We start from the raw sequence: 12,938 nt of genomic DNA, 5'->3' as shown, positions 1-12,938 counted from the left end.
TCCAACCCCAGAGTCTTACCTTTAAAATGCCCTTCCCGGGGCACCTGGGTGGGTCAGTCGGTTAAGCTTCCAACTCTTGATTTCGGCTTAGGTCATGATCTCACGGTTTGTGGGATGGAGCCTTGTGTCGATCTGTCCACACAGAGCCTGCTCAGGATGCTCTCTCGTACTCTCTCTCTGCCCTTCCCCCACTGGTGCACACGCGTGCTCTCTCCCTCTCTCTCAAAATAAATACATAAACTTAAAAAATAAAATAAAATAAAATAAAATAAAATAAAAATAAAAATAAAATGCCCTTCTCAGGGACACCAGCCCATTCCCACCAAGACCTGGCACCCTCCCTGGGAACTCCTGAGAGAGACAGATCCCTCCCAAGCAAGGAAATGTTGAAAGTGTAAGCACTGGGTTTCAAGCAAACAAAGAAGTGGAAGATCTAGGAAAAGACCCCCCCCCCCCCCCAGGAGCAGTGAGTTTGTAGCTGGGAGTTCTTGGGGCAGGCAGAGCAGACAGGGGGGTCGAATCACAAGTTCCCCAAACTCCTTGCAAACAGAAGGCTTTTCTCCCAGAGACGCCTGGACAAGCCAGGCCCAGCAGCCAGCAGGGCCAGCCCCAGTGTTGGGGCTTTATCTGGACTCCAAGCAGAATCCCTGGGGTGTCAGATGCCTGCCGGCCCTCATCTGAACTCACATTACAACCTAGGCTTCGGCAGCTGGGCAGTGCACACGGCCTGCGTGCGTTCCTCCCTGGCCTGTGGTACGCACCAGGCAGCCGAGGTTCAGAAACGGGAGGGTGCAGACGAGGCCTCACAGCCAGCCAGCCAGAGACGAGGCCTCTATGCAGCACCGAGGCGACTGAGTTCACCCTCCGAGGGGTGATTTCACGGAACCGTGAGCAGGAAGCTCTGAGCCCAGGAACCACTCTCTAAAGACAGAGAATTCCACGATGGGAGTGGGGGGATCGGAGGTGCACTTCACAAGCAAGGGTCCCTCTGAAATCCCAGTATCTTGGTCTGCACAGAGGCTGGCACTGCCTTTGGGCAACCGTGGGGGAGGCAGGAGCCCTGGCTTCCCGAGTGTCCTGTCAGCACCCTGGTCAGGCCACTGTCACCTCTGGGTTACTGCCCGGCTCCCCCCCACTAGCCTCCAGGTGCAGTCAGAATGATCGTTCCAAACAAACAAACAAAAAATCTGGAGGCTCCTGGGTGGCTCAGTCAGTTAAGTGTCCAACTTTGGCTCAGGTCATGATCTCACAGTTTGTGAGTTCGAGCCCTGCATCGGGCTCTGTGCTGACAGCTCAGAGTCCACTTTGGATCCTGTCTCCACTCTCTCTCTGCCCCTCCCCCACTCACGCTCTCTCAGAAATAAATCAACATTTTAAAACAAAATCTGATTGTGCTCCTCTTCTCCCTAAAATCCCTCCAGTGGCCCCCCCCACTGACCTCAGGACAAATCTTTCCAGGTGGCTGTATGAGGGGCCCTGCCCTCTCCCGCTTCTCCACTCACCTTTCGGCCTCTCACACCCAGTCCCACCGAAGTGGACTTTGTCTAGTAGCTGGAACATACGAGGCTTCCCCTCTCACCCCCACCATCTTTGCCAGACCCATTCTTGCCCATTCCTCCGTTCTCATCCTGCTGTCACTTCTCCAGGGACCCTCCTCTGATGCCTTAGCCCAGGCCGGGCCCCCTGGCAGTGAGGTCCCACCGCCCACTGCACCCCCCAACCCCATCACCCTCCTTAACCACTCCCTGCTGCCTGCTTATATCTGTCTCCTCCCTAAAGAAGTCTGGCAGAGCAAAGCCCCTCATCCTGTTCACCACAGCACTGAGCACAAACAGAGCAAGATCAGTGAGACTAGTCTGGGGACAGCTCCCAAAAAGAGTTGTTAAATAAATACATGAATGAATGAAGAAAGGAATCTATCAGTCACTAAAACTCCGTGCCTTCTCTGAGGCCAGGGCATAAAAAAGAATCGTTCAGTGAGTATCTTCCAAGAAGGAAGGCTATGGGGTACTCACAGGTGCTGAGTAAGGACCCACAGAATCCCTAGTGTACCCCATGGACAGATGTGACCACCGACCCCTCCCCACCAGGCCCTGCCTCATGGCTCGCCACTGCTGGGCAGCTCAGAGTCTGCTTCTTGGCCTCCTATGTGGGGACCAAGTCACAGACATGAGGAGAGCCTAGAGAAATCTAGTCAACAGCCAGCTCCTCGGGTTCCCTAGGGCCATCTCTCACCTGACTCACCAGCAGGCCAGGAGGATGGGGTGTGTGTGTGTGTGTGTGTTTGTGTGTGTGCACGCACGCACATACGTCTGGGTGTCTGTATGCATACACGCTCTGTCATATTCGTAACAACCCCAACACAGAATGGATGGAAAGAGGACCTGTGTTCTTCTTCTAGAGCCGCCCAGTGACCCAAGCTGCTAGCCCACAGCCACACTGAAGGAACCGAGCAGCTGGCCTCCCTCCAGTCTGTTCCCCAAAGTGGTGGCACTTGGCCGTTCTCAGATGTCGGGTCCTACACTAGCTATTCCTGATTTTCCCCTCTGGCTACAGCCCCTGCCCTCGTCCACCCTCTTCCAAGCCCTGGAAGGCTGTCCCCAGGAGCCGCTCCCTTACCCTTACTTTCTTCCGTGCTCTCTGTGTTGCGCTAAGGGCAGCCATTTGGGTGTGGGAGTGAGAGCGGAGAAGGTACTGATTCTCGGGGTTCCCCCACCCCGTCCAGACAAGCTTTGACCATGGCTGCGGGGGGACGGGGGCCCCAGAACTGCGGTTCTAATGGTTTTGGTAACATCTCCCTCCCCTCACCCCTTTGGATAGAGGGTGCTAACAGCTCCCACTGTGCCCTCCCAAGGTCCTTCAGCACCGCTTGTGGGTTCCCCTTGCCTGCACCTTGTAAATAGTCCCCTTTCAATCTCTCTTCACTCACCTTCTCTGTGCGCCATCTTGTTTAGCTCAGATATAGATTCCAAAGAGGCCCCAAGTTCCTGCCTTTGAACAGCTGGAAAGAGCCTTAAAGCCCACTCCAGCTTGGCCTCCCACACCCTCCAGAACTCCCCGTAATGAAATAAATTCCCCCTTCCACGGAGAACAGGAGAGCCCCGCTGCTAAAAAAAAAAAAAAAAAAAAAAGTAGAGGGCCGCCCGGGTGGCTCAGGCAGTTAAGCGTGGGACTTTCGATTTCAGCTCCGCATCGTGATCTCATGATCTCGCGCTTCTTCGGGAGATCAAGCCCCGCCCCCGCCCCCTGGGGCTGTGCAATGACAGCAAGGAACCTGCTTAGGATTGTCTCTCTCTCTCTCTCTCTCTCCTCTTTCCCCTACCCCACTCAGGTGGCTGTGCACATGCGTGCACGCTCTCTCTCTCAAATGTAAAAACTTTTAAAAATTAATTAAAAAAATTAAAGAACACCTGCTAGAGAACCAGTGTTGGCCTCTCCCAAATGTCCACAGTCCGGGACATCTGGGTGGCTCAGTCGGTTGAGCGTCCGACTCCAGGTTCGGGTCATGACCTCCCAGTTCCCGAATTCGAGCCCCATATCAGGCTCACTATTGTCAGGACAAAGCCTGCTTTGGATCCTCTGTCCCCACCCTCCACCCCTCTCTGCCCCTGCCCTACTTGCACTCTCTCTCTCTCTCTCTCTCAAAAATAAATAAACATTAAAAAAAATTTTTTTAACGTCCACATTCCATCATCCCGTCCTCCTTCTAGCTCAGCTCCATTACCCTGGTAGGGAATCCAAATTCCAGCATGGGGGGGGGGGGGGGGTGGGCGGTGAGGAGGAGGAGACAAATCACAAGTTGGAGAGGAGCCAATTGTTATCAGAATCGATGACACACTACACTCCCCTTTAATTCTCTGTGTGGCCTCTTCTTCCAGTACATACACGTTTGTCCTCAACTCCCCCGATGCTTCCACCCCAGGTCCTGGTGAGCAAAATATCCCTGTGAAAGAGGTTTTTAACCTGTTTGCACACAGAGACACGTGCACACACAAATACATTCATGTACACTCTCACACATGGACACACAGCCATTCACAGTGTACACACACACACAACTCACATGGGCACACATACACAGAGATAGAGCCCACATTTGAGATTCACACCAAACTCTCACTTCCACCCCAAGCCTCAGTGAGGCTCACAACTCTTAGAGTCCCCGGCATCCCCAAGGAAAACCTATGGCTTGCCCCCGGCCCCGTGTGCCTCACCTAAAAGCAGGACAGAAAAAGTAAAGCCAGCATTTTCTAGAATCTTAAAAGAGATCAACAGAAAAGCCCAGTGTGATTTCTTAGGCTAACAGTACCCAACAAGTGTTCCAGTGAACATGATTCACTGAGCTGCTCTTTGAAAAATAGAATTCTGCAGTCCAGGGAGTTTGCGAAACACAACCCACCATATGATCTCCTCTCAGAGAATCCCAAGGCTCTGACAGGACCTGAAGAAAAGCTTCCTGCTAAAGGTCATGTAACCCAGTATTTCACTGATAGTTGATAGACAGACAGATGGACAGAGAGACAGATGGTAAATATGTGAGAGAGGAAGGGAAAAAGAGGGAGAGAGATTGAGATTGATTTTGTAGTTACATAAACTCCATGGAACACACGTTTAAGTAACACTGACCTAGACCAACCTTCTTCATTTATAAATGAAAAAAAAAAAGTGAAGAAACAGGGGCTCAGAAAGGGCTCTGCCCAAGGTCACAGGTCACACCACTAGTAAAAGGCAAAGGTGGGACTAGAACCCAGGCCTCCTAATGCTCAGGTCCAGGTTCCTTCCAACAGACTCTGTTCCATTTTTGTACTTAACTCTAAACCCCAGGATTTCTGGGAATCAAAGAGATCAATGTTATTTTCAAAACAAACCCTGGTGTTTGTGATTGTGCTTGGTGCCTTCACATGGCCTCCCTCCCAGGCACAGCCCGTGCTGCGGAAGACTCCCCTTCCTTCATCCCAGACTCCCAGGTCCACTGTGAGGGGTGGCGGGGCCCAGGGCAGAGGCCTGACCGCCACGCCTGATATGGGCTACTGACTCCAGCAAGGGCAGGGGCCTGGAGACCGGGATCCAGCTACTCTCCTTGAGGTGGGGAGGCAGGCTTCCTGACAGGTATACTCAAATGGGGACAGGAGCTCATGCCCCTCCTCACTCAGCCAAAGTCCTGACACCCTGCCTCCCACATCCAACCCCCTGAGCTCCCAGCCACAGTGTCCTCTCCCTCGCTGCACACACCTGGCACAGATAGATAGATGCCCAATGCCCTTGGTGGGCACGCATATCCATTGCCCCCCACCACACTGTCACTGCTGAATGGCTACTTGATGCTTCCTGCAGGCACTTCCCGTCTCCCCACATGGCCTTAAGGCTTCTAGAGTGCAGGGAAGACCCTAATTTCCACTGCCTCCCACAGAGACAAGTGCCAGGCTCTGCAGGACCCATGCATGGAAAGAAGAGAACCGCCTTGTGGTGCCAGGCGTGCTGCTCAGCACACAGCAGGCACAGAGGGGTGTCTGGGGTTTATCAGCAACTCCCTTATCGAACCACAGAAAAGAATTCGTGTTGAATATCTGTGATCGGACAGACAGCCGGGAGGATCTGCTGGAGGGACTGTGATGTCACACTGTCGATCAGCTTGTCAGGGTCTCAGGTCCCTGAACAGCACAACGTGGGGGCTGAAGACGTAGGAGGACATTTCTGGCTCTCAAACTCTGATTCGATTATAGACTCACAGAGAGGGAGAGCCCAAGCGCTTCCCATTCTCTCCTCCAGCCTGTTAGCGTAGCAGAAACTGACCATGAACAAAGCCTTGGGGGGAGAAGGCTGTGTTTGTGTCCAGGCTCACACAGGGCACTACCCTTCCCCAACTCAAGGCACCTCACAGGAGTAAATCTGGCAAGACAGACTTCAGACCCAAAAGCCAGTGGGTTTTGATACCTCAACCAAAGTTACATAAAATAGGAGATGTGGCTGCAAAGACAGATTCTCTGGGCCCAGATAGTCAGGATCAGATGCAGACAGAAAGCTGTGGGGTGAGTCATCTCCTGATCTTTCCGCTAAGATCTCTGTGCGGAGCCCTTTCACCTCCTCAGATCTCCTCCCCACCCCAGACCTCTGCAGACTGTTGCTTGAGCCCTCTGCGGTGAGCAAGCAGGGATGTCCATCAGGAACTCAAAACCCCAGCACCCAAGCCCTGTTTCCCCTATTTTCCCCAGCCCCATCCATCTTGGAGGCTTCTCTGCCGCTGGAATGAGGATGTGGGGTGACACCAGAGGCCTGCACTGCGTGGCACTATTGCTCACACTTCCCCCTTTACCAGGGAGCAGGGCACCTGGGGGTGAGGGCAGGGCAAACAGCAGAATAGACAGTCAACAGCAGCAGTGTTTATATCTGTCCCTTTGTCTGGGACACACAGCCCAGTTCCTGAGGGCCTGCCAGGGTGGCCTATTGTCTGGCATTGTTTGCCTTTGGGGCGATAGGTGCCCTGGAGTTGGGGGGGGGGGGTGGTAGGGAAGAGACAGGCTGAGTGGGGGTGAGGAGCAGGATCCAGCTCCAGACCAGGCAGCCAGCCTTGGTGCCAAAGGCCATGGCTTATGAAGCCCCTGGGCAAGGAGCCAAGGGCCTGCCCACTCCTCTCTGCAGCTCAGAAGGCCTGGTGATGGCAGGAACTTCCCCCCTCTAACAAAGACCCCTCAGAACCACTGTTTTCCCTCTCCCAGGCCCCTCAGGGCCCAGGTCACTTCCCAGAGCTCTCTGCTCTCCCACCCCTGCACACACACCCTTGCCCTTGTGTGCACATGTGTGAGAGGTGGCTGGCCTTACAACTCCACCCTCCTAAACCGTGACCTGTCCCTTGACTGCCTCAGACCAGCTCGTCCATGAGTGGCTCTCTATCAGCGCCTCATCTGATTATACATATGCACAGAACCACTCCACACTGCTCGGCTGTTCCTATCTGAATGAGGCAGCCTGGGTGCAGAGATCTGTCACCCGGAACTGTGAGACCCTGAGCAAGTCACTTCCTCTTTGAAGATGAGGGATTGGGTTCCTGAATCTCTAAAAGCCCTTCCAGCTTCAAAGTCACATAACCAGAACCGTAGGGTGAGGATCTTAAGCCCTCCTAGACAGCAGAGTGGAACTCAATACTACAGAAACACAATAGGAAGGATCCGTGCCTTTGGCCAGAGACAGTTCAAGCCACCAACCAATATATGGGGTTTTTTTTCGGTGTTTATACTACACTTTGTGCACATGCCACACTCTGGGCCATACACAGAGGGCCCACATGTTGGGACACATGTTGCATATTATCACACTGTAAGGTGTGATATACATTTTGAAGTATATTCCACACTTTAAGGTATACCCATGCTTTGAGGTATATACACACTTTAGGGCATATAGACACTTTGCAGTATGTAACATTTTGTGTGTATCCACACACTTGGGCTACATCCCATACTTTGTGTATATAGCACACTTTAGGTAGAGACTTCACTGCTGGGAGCATTCTATAGTGTCAATGTAATTTTGGCAAGGCTCTGAGGTTAAGAGTACAGACCCTGGAACCTGATAAAGCCGGGTATGATGCATCTCCACCACTTGTTAACCTTGAGCAAAGCACTTGCCCTCTGAGACTCAGTTTCTTCACCTGTAAAATGGAGATAAAAATAGTATCTACCTCATAGGTTTTGCAGGGAGAGTAAATGAAGCAGAGCCCATGATGGGCTCATCATAGTGCCCAGGACATAGAAACACTTAGTAAATGGTATCCTTGTTATTGCTGGCACTTTCAAAAGTGTTTTATAATGTAATGTACTATTTAATTTATATATATACATACACATATATATGTGTGTGTATATATATATATATATATACACATATAAAATCAGATGTTCCCAGAGTCTCAAAGCTTTCGAAACTCAGATAACAAACAGAACCATTTAATTCATATTTATTTCACATTTGATCTGTAAACTTTTTATTAAAAAAAATTCACCATCATTAGCAACATGTGCTGACATCAGTTTGTCTTTAGTGAAATAAGAGCGCAGGCCTTAGAGAGTCTCTGTCTAAAACACGTAGAAACTCAGATGTAAACACGAGGTCTCTGCCCTTCTCCCTTGATTTGGGGAGTTCATCAATAACATGATCTCAACCAGAAAAGCAGGGAGGAAAGGACAACACTTTGATACCTAAGAGCTCTTGGGGCAGGAACTGTACAGTTTGGCAGGCCCATTTGTCTTTTCAAACTGTTTACCTTGGGCAAATTGTATCAGGTTTGCTTCTTCCACATAATTTCCACTCCTCCGTCTAAAAACAGCAGCCAAAAGATTTCTTGCAGTCAGCACTTTTGGGGAGGGAGGGGCAGGTGCAGAAACATACAAGATAGAAACATACATATTCTTCAAGCAGTGGCCCTGGAGAGAGGGGGGAAGGAAGGAGTGAGGGAGGGACACAGGAAAGAGATACTTTTAAAGTGAGTTGCTGGGGTGAAGGGTGCATCAGAGGATAATGGCTTTATACACAGGGCTGCTGCATGCCAGAAAGGTTCCTTTACTTCTGTCTTGGTCCTTCGTTGTAGTATTTACATAGGAAAAAGGCAATTATGCTGTTAGGCACAGGAAAAAAATGGACAGAAATCTTTTCCCCCTCAGGATATCTCAAAGCAGGTCCAGGCCCAAGGGACAGTCACCAGTTGCTGGTGAAAAGGACACAGGAGGTAATGACACCGGAAAACGACTTGCATTACAAAGGGGGTTGGCCTGAACCAAAGACAAGGTATCAGCCTCAAGGGCATCTCCAACAGCATCAAAAGCCCAGACATTGGGGATCCTAGCGTGTACTATCAAAAATAGTGTGTATTTACAGTGGGGGATGGGGGGATGGGCAGGGCTGCCCTGAGCATTTGTTTAAAAACAGTTAGAATAAGGGGGAGAGCAATTAGCCAGGGCTGGGTAACCCCATCCATTAATCCTTTGTGAGCAGTACCCTCTGGGGCCCAGTGTTTGCTTGCTCTGATCGGCATTGAGAACTGGACTCAGGGGAGGTGAAAATACCTTTAGGGAACAATACTGATTAGGGAAGGCCCAAGAACCCAGGAAGATCGGTCCAAGTCACAAGCAGCCCTAACAACAACTGGGGGGCCGGTGACCCTCTCAGCCTTTTCCCTGAGAGGGAAGAACAGAGGCCACGGAGCAAGGCCGGGCCAGGAAACACGGAGCAGGCAGGACCCGGGTTTCAGTGTGCTGGGCTATATAGACGCTCCCCTCGGTCCCCGCTGACTGCAGTGGGCGCCAGTCTGTTGGCGGGTCGCGGACCCCGCGCTCACACGATCCGTTTCCTGTCCCCCCGGCAGAGGATCTTCTTGAACGCGCGGCGGAAGTCGTGGTTGAAGATGGTGTAGATGACCGGGTTCAGGGAGCTGTTGCAGTAGCCGAACCAGAAGAAGAACTTGAAAAGCGTGCGCGGCACGGAGCAGCCCACGGCCGTGAGCGTGTAAGTGAAAAAGAAGGGGAACCAGCACACCACGAACACGCCGATGACCACGGCCAGCACGAACGTGAAGCGCTTTTCGCGGTTCTGCCGCCCGCGCCAGCGCGACGCCTTGGCGCCCCCGCCGCGCTCCTCCCCGGGCCCCGCCGCCGACGCGCCGGGCCCCGTTGCCCCCGGCCCACGCCGGGGCAGGCTGTCCCCGGGCTTTACCTGGCTCGCCCGGGGCTTGCCCTTGGCCCGGGGGCCGCGCTCGGACCTGCGGGGCCCCGGGGGCCGCTCGGCGTGCTCGGAGGACGAGCTCTCCTCCAAGTCCAGAGCGTCAGCGTCGCGTGGCCCTGCGGGCGCGGGCTCCCCGGGGGCACCGTTGAGCTGGGCGGGCAGCGGCTCGGCCTCGGCGCCCACGGGGCCCACGCCGCGCTCCGGCCCCAGGCCGTTGGGCCTGCGCTCGGCTCCCCCCGGCGGCGCGGCGGCGGCGTCCGGACCCCGGCGGCTGGGCGGCACGCGGGTGCGGCGCTTGGCAATCTGGTAGATGCGCACGTAGACCAGGATCATGATGAGGCAGGGCGCGAAGAAGGAGCCGATGCACGACGAGATTACGTACCACTTCTGGTCGTTGATCTCGCAGCGCGGCTCGGTCGGCTGCTGGCCGCCGCCGCCGCCCTTCTTCTCGATGGAGATGAGCGGCGGGAAGGAGATGACGGCCGAGATGACCCACACGGTGACGATGATGGCCTTGATGCGGCGCGGCGTGCGCTTCAGGTTATACTCGATGGCTTGCGTGATGGACCAGTAGCGATCCAGGCTGATGGCGCACAGGTGCACGATGGACGAGGTGCAGAAGAGCACGTCGAGCGCCAGATAGATCTCACACCACGCCTTGCCGAAATACCAGTAGCCCATGACCTCGTTGGCCAGCGAGAAAGGGATGACTAGCGTGGCCACCAGGATGTCGGCCGAGGCCAGAGACACCAGAAAGAGGTTCTGGGGCGCCTTAAGTGCGCGGCTCGTGAACACCGCGATGATGACCAGCACGTTGCCGAACACCGTGAGCAGCATGAGCAGGCCGGCCAGGCACACCAGAGTCAGCGTCACCTGCAGGGAGTAAGGGGTGGCCCGGGCGCCGCCCCCCGGCGTCTCGGTCCCATTCCAGCTCGCGTTGCCCGCGTCCAGCTGCAGGGAGCCCATGGGCGCGAAGCTGCCCTCGGCCAGCGGTTGCTCCTGGCGGAACATGAACGCGGATGCCCGCTTGCCTGGGCCTGCTGCCAGTTGCCTTCCGGCCCAGCGCCCGTGGGTCCTCCTCTTCCTCCCGCGCCCCGCTCGCCCTTACGCGCCTCACATGGGGAGGGGACCGCAGGGACGCCGGCCGGAGCTGGAGAGCCGCTAGCAGCCCATGGGCCCGGCTCCCGCGAACGGCGCCCGGCCTGCGCTTGCGGCGCTCGTGGTGGGCGCCTTCTCTTTCCCAGCTCAGCACAAGTTTTATTTCTAAGCGGCGGGAGAGAGTAGGTCGAGCCGATGGGGAAAGGGAGAGAGATCCTTCAAGAAGGGAGAACAAAAACCATCGGTGGCCTGATGACTTGGAAGGATGACGGAAAATTTTTAAAAATATATCTATATCTTGACTCTTGAGCCCGAGCGAAAGCAAGAGGTCTTACCGTGTGCGGGGCCCGCCCCCACCCCGGGAGGCAGCCGAAGGGCGCTGACGCGGGCCTGGGGTCTCGTGCCTGTCTTCTTACATCCCCGAAGCGAATACCGACTCTCCCGCTTCCCCCAGACGCGGCGGTGCCGGCCGGGCCCGGGCTGGGGCCAGCGTGCGGACTCTACCGCCTCTCGGAGCGCCGCCGGACTTCCAAAGTTGCGTGCCCAGCTGGGGCTGGGTCGCAGCGCGCGGAGCTCTGGGGCGGCGACGGCGGCGGGGAGAGCGCTGTGCGGGCCGCATGAAGACGCCCCCGTCCTCAGGTGGGCCGGGGCAGGTGGGCGACCGGCCCGCCGGGAGCCGCGGCCGAGACAGAGGATCTTCTGGGCGTTGGCCCGGCGAGCTGCGGGCGCTGGCCGCAGCCCAGCCGGACGGGCCGGGGTCCGAGGGCACCGTGAGTTGGGGCAGGAACGCGGGGCTAGGGGGAGAAGCTGCTGGGGGTGGCCGGGCAGCAGCGCTCCGGCTGCTGGGCGTCTGCACCGAAGCCAGAGCCTCTGCTGCTCCGCCGCGCTCACCGTGGACTGGTTTTATAGCCCCAGGATCAAGCCAGCGTTGCCGAGCAGCCGGCGTCAGCCCCCACGTGGGAAACCGACCCTCCCCCGCCCCTTGCGCCTCCCCTCCGCGGGTCTAGCGCCCGCGCCCCGCGCGGGACCTTGAGGAGCGCTTGCCCCCCTGGCGGGACGGGCGCTTTGGAGAGGCGGGTACCGTGAGCGAGGGGTTTAAAGAGCGTGCCCCGGGAGTGGAAGCGGCCTCTGCTGGGAATTGGCCGCGCAGCTCCGGGCCCGCGGAACAGAAAGCAGCGGGAACCCGGGAGTGCTCCCCATCCAGCTGGGTCCTGGGAGGAAAGAGAGTTGGGGACCCGGGCCCGAATCGGGAGAAGCCGCCACGGGTACAAATAGCATCCGTAGCACGCTGGTCCTGGGCCAGGCCACCCTCGACCGCAAGTGCTCCTGGCGGCGAGGCGAGTGGGGTTCTGGTGAGAAAGGAAGGCACAGGTTCGGATCGAACCCCAGCTGCGGAATGGGAGGCACCCCCGGGAAGCGGGACCCGCCCGAGTCCGGAGCTCCGCTTGGGGAAGAGGAGGCCACCTGTGGTTCTAGCCGCAGAGTAGTCTGCGGGACACCCGGCCGTCGCGGGTCTGGACCGCACCTCCTTAGAACGCGGTGAGGAGGGGTCTTGGCGGCGGAGGCCGCGCGCCACGACTGAGCGAGGGCGCACTGACACCTGCTGGCAACTCGTCGTCACCGCTGCCATGCCGGGCGCTTTCTTTCGCCTCTGCAGTCTTTGCCTACAGCGCCTTCTCCTATTTCAGGATAAGTTTGGGTCCGAGCTCGGGAAAGGAGAACCCAGATTTTAAAGTGCACTTTGCCACGTTGAAGAAATCTTCCTAAAGCATGTACTTGTGTGTCGGGAGTGGGAGTTCACCTGGTAAAGTCACGCCGGGAAGGGCTTAGCAGGCTCAGAGGCCAGGACTGGCATTCCATGCTGGACTGACACAGCCCACTGTTCCCGCAAATATGAGAGGCCTGGACCCTGCCCTAATGATTGACCAGTTCTGGCCTGCTGTGAACGAGTTTGTCTTTCTAGAGGCAGGAAAGCTATACTCCACCCCATCTCGCCCCCATTTCAGATGCAGACACATCATCTTTCTGTTAAGGAGGGGGAGTGCTGGCCAAAAGAAGAGAATATTTTCCACGTTGTTTCTGATAGGAATAGCATGGAGTGAGGTGAATGGCTAGTTTTTCTCAGC

General features: G+C 55.8%; 1 protein-coding gene across 1 annotated transcript; it reads right to left on the bottom strand.

Annotated features, from left to right (window-relative positions):
- Nucleotides 1-7,938: 7,938 nt before the first annotated feature.
- ADRA2A (adrenoceptor alpha 2A) lies at nt 7,939-10,860 on the bottom strand. Its single transcript, XM_047826300.1, has one exon. The coding sequence runs from the start codon at nt 10,723-10,725 to the stop codon at nt 9,328-9,330; it is 1,398 nt and encodes a 465-aa protein (XP_047682256.1). The 5' UTR covers nt 10,726-10,860; the 3' UTR covers nt 7,939-9,327.
- Between the last annotated feature and the right edge of the window lie 2,078 nt (nt 10,861-12,938).

This window comes from Prionailurus viverrinus, chromosome D2 (assembly GCF_022837055.1).
Source record: "Prionailurus viverrinus isolate Anna chromosome D2, UM_Priviv_1.0, whole genome shotgun sequence".
Classification (NCBI taxonomy): domain Eukaryota; kingdom Metazoa; phylum Chordata; class Mammalia; order Carnivora; family Felidae; genus Prionailurus; species Prionailurus viverrinus.
Note: the sequence above shows the minus strand (reverse complement) of the source record. Positions and strands in the feature narration are given on the sequence as shown.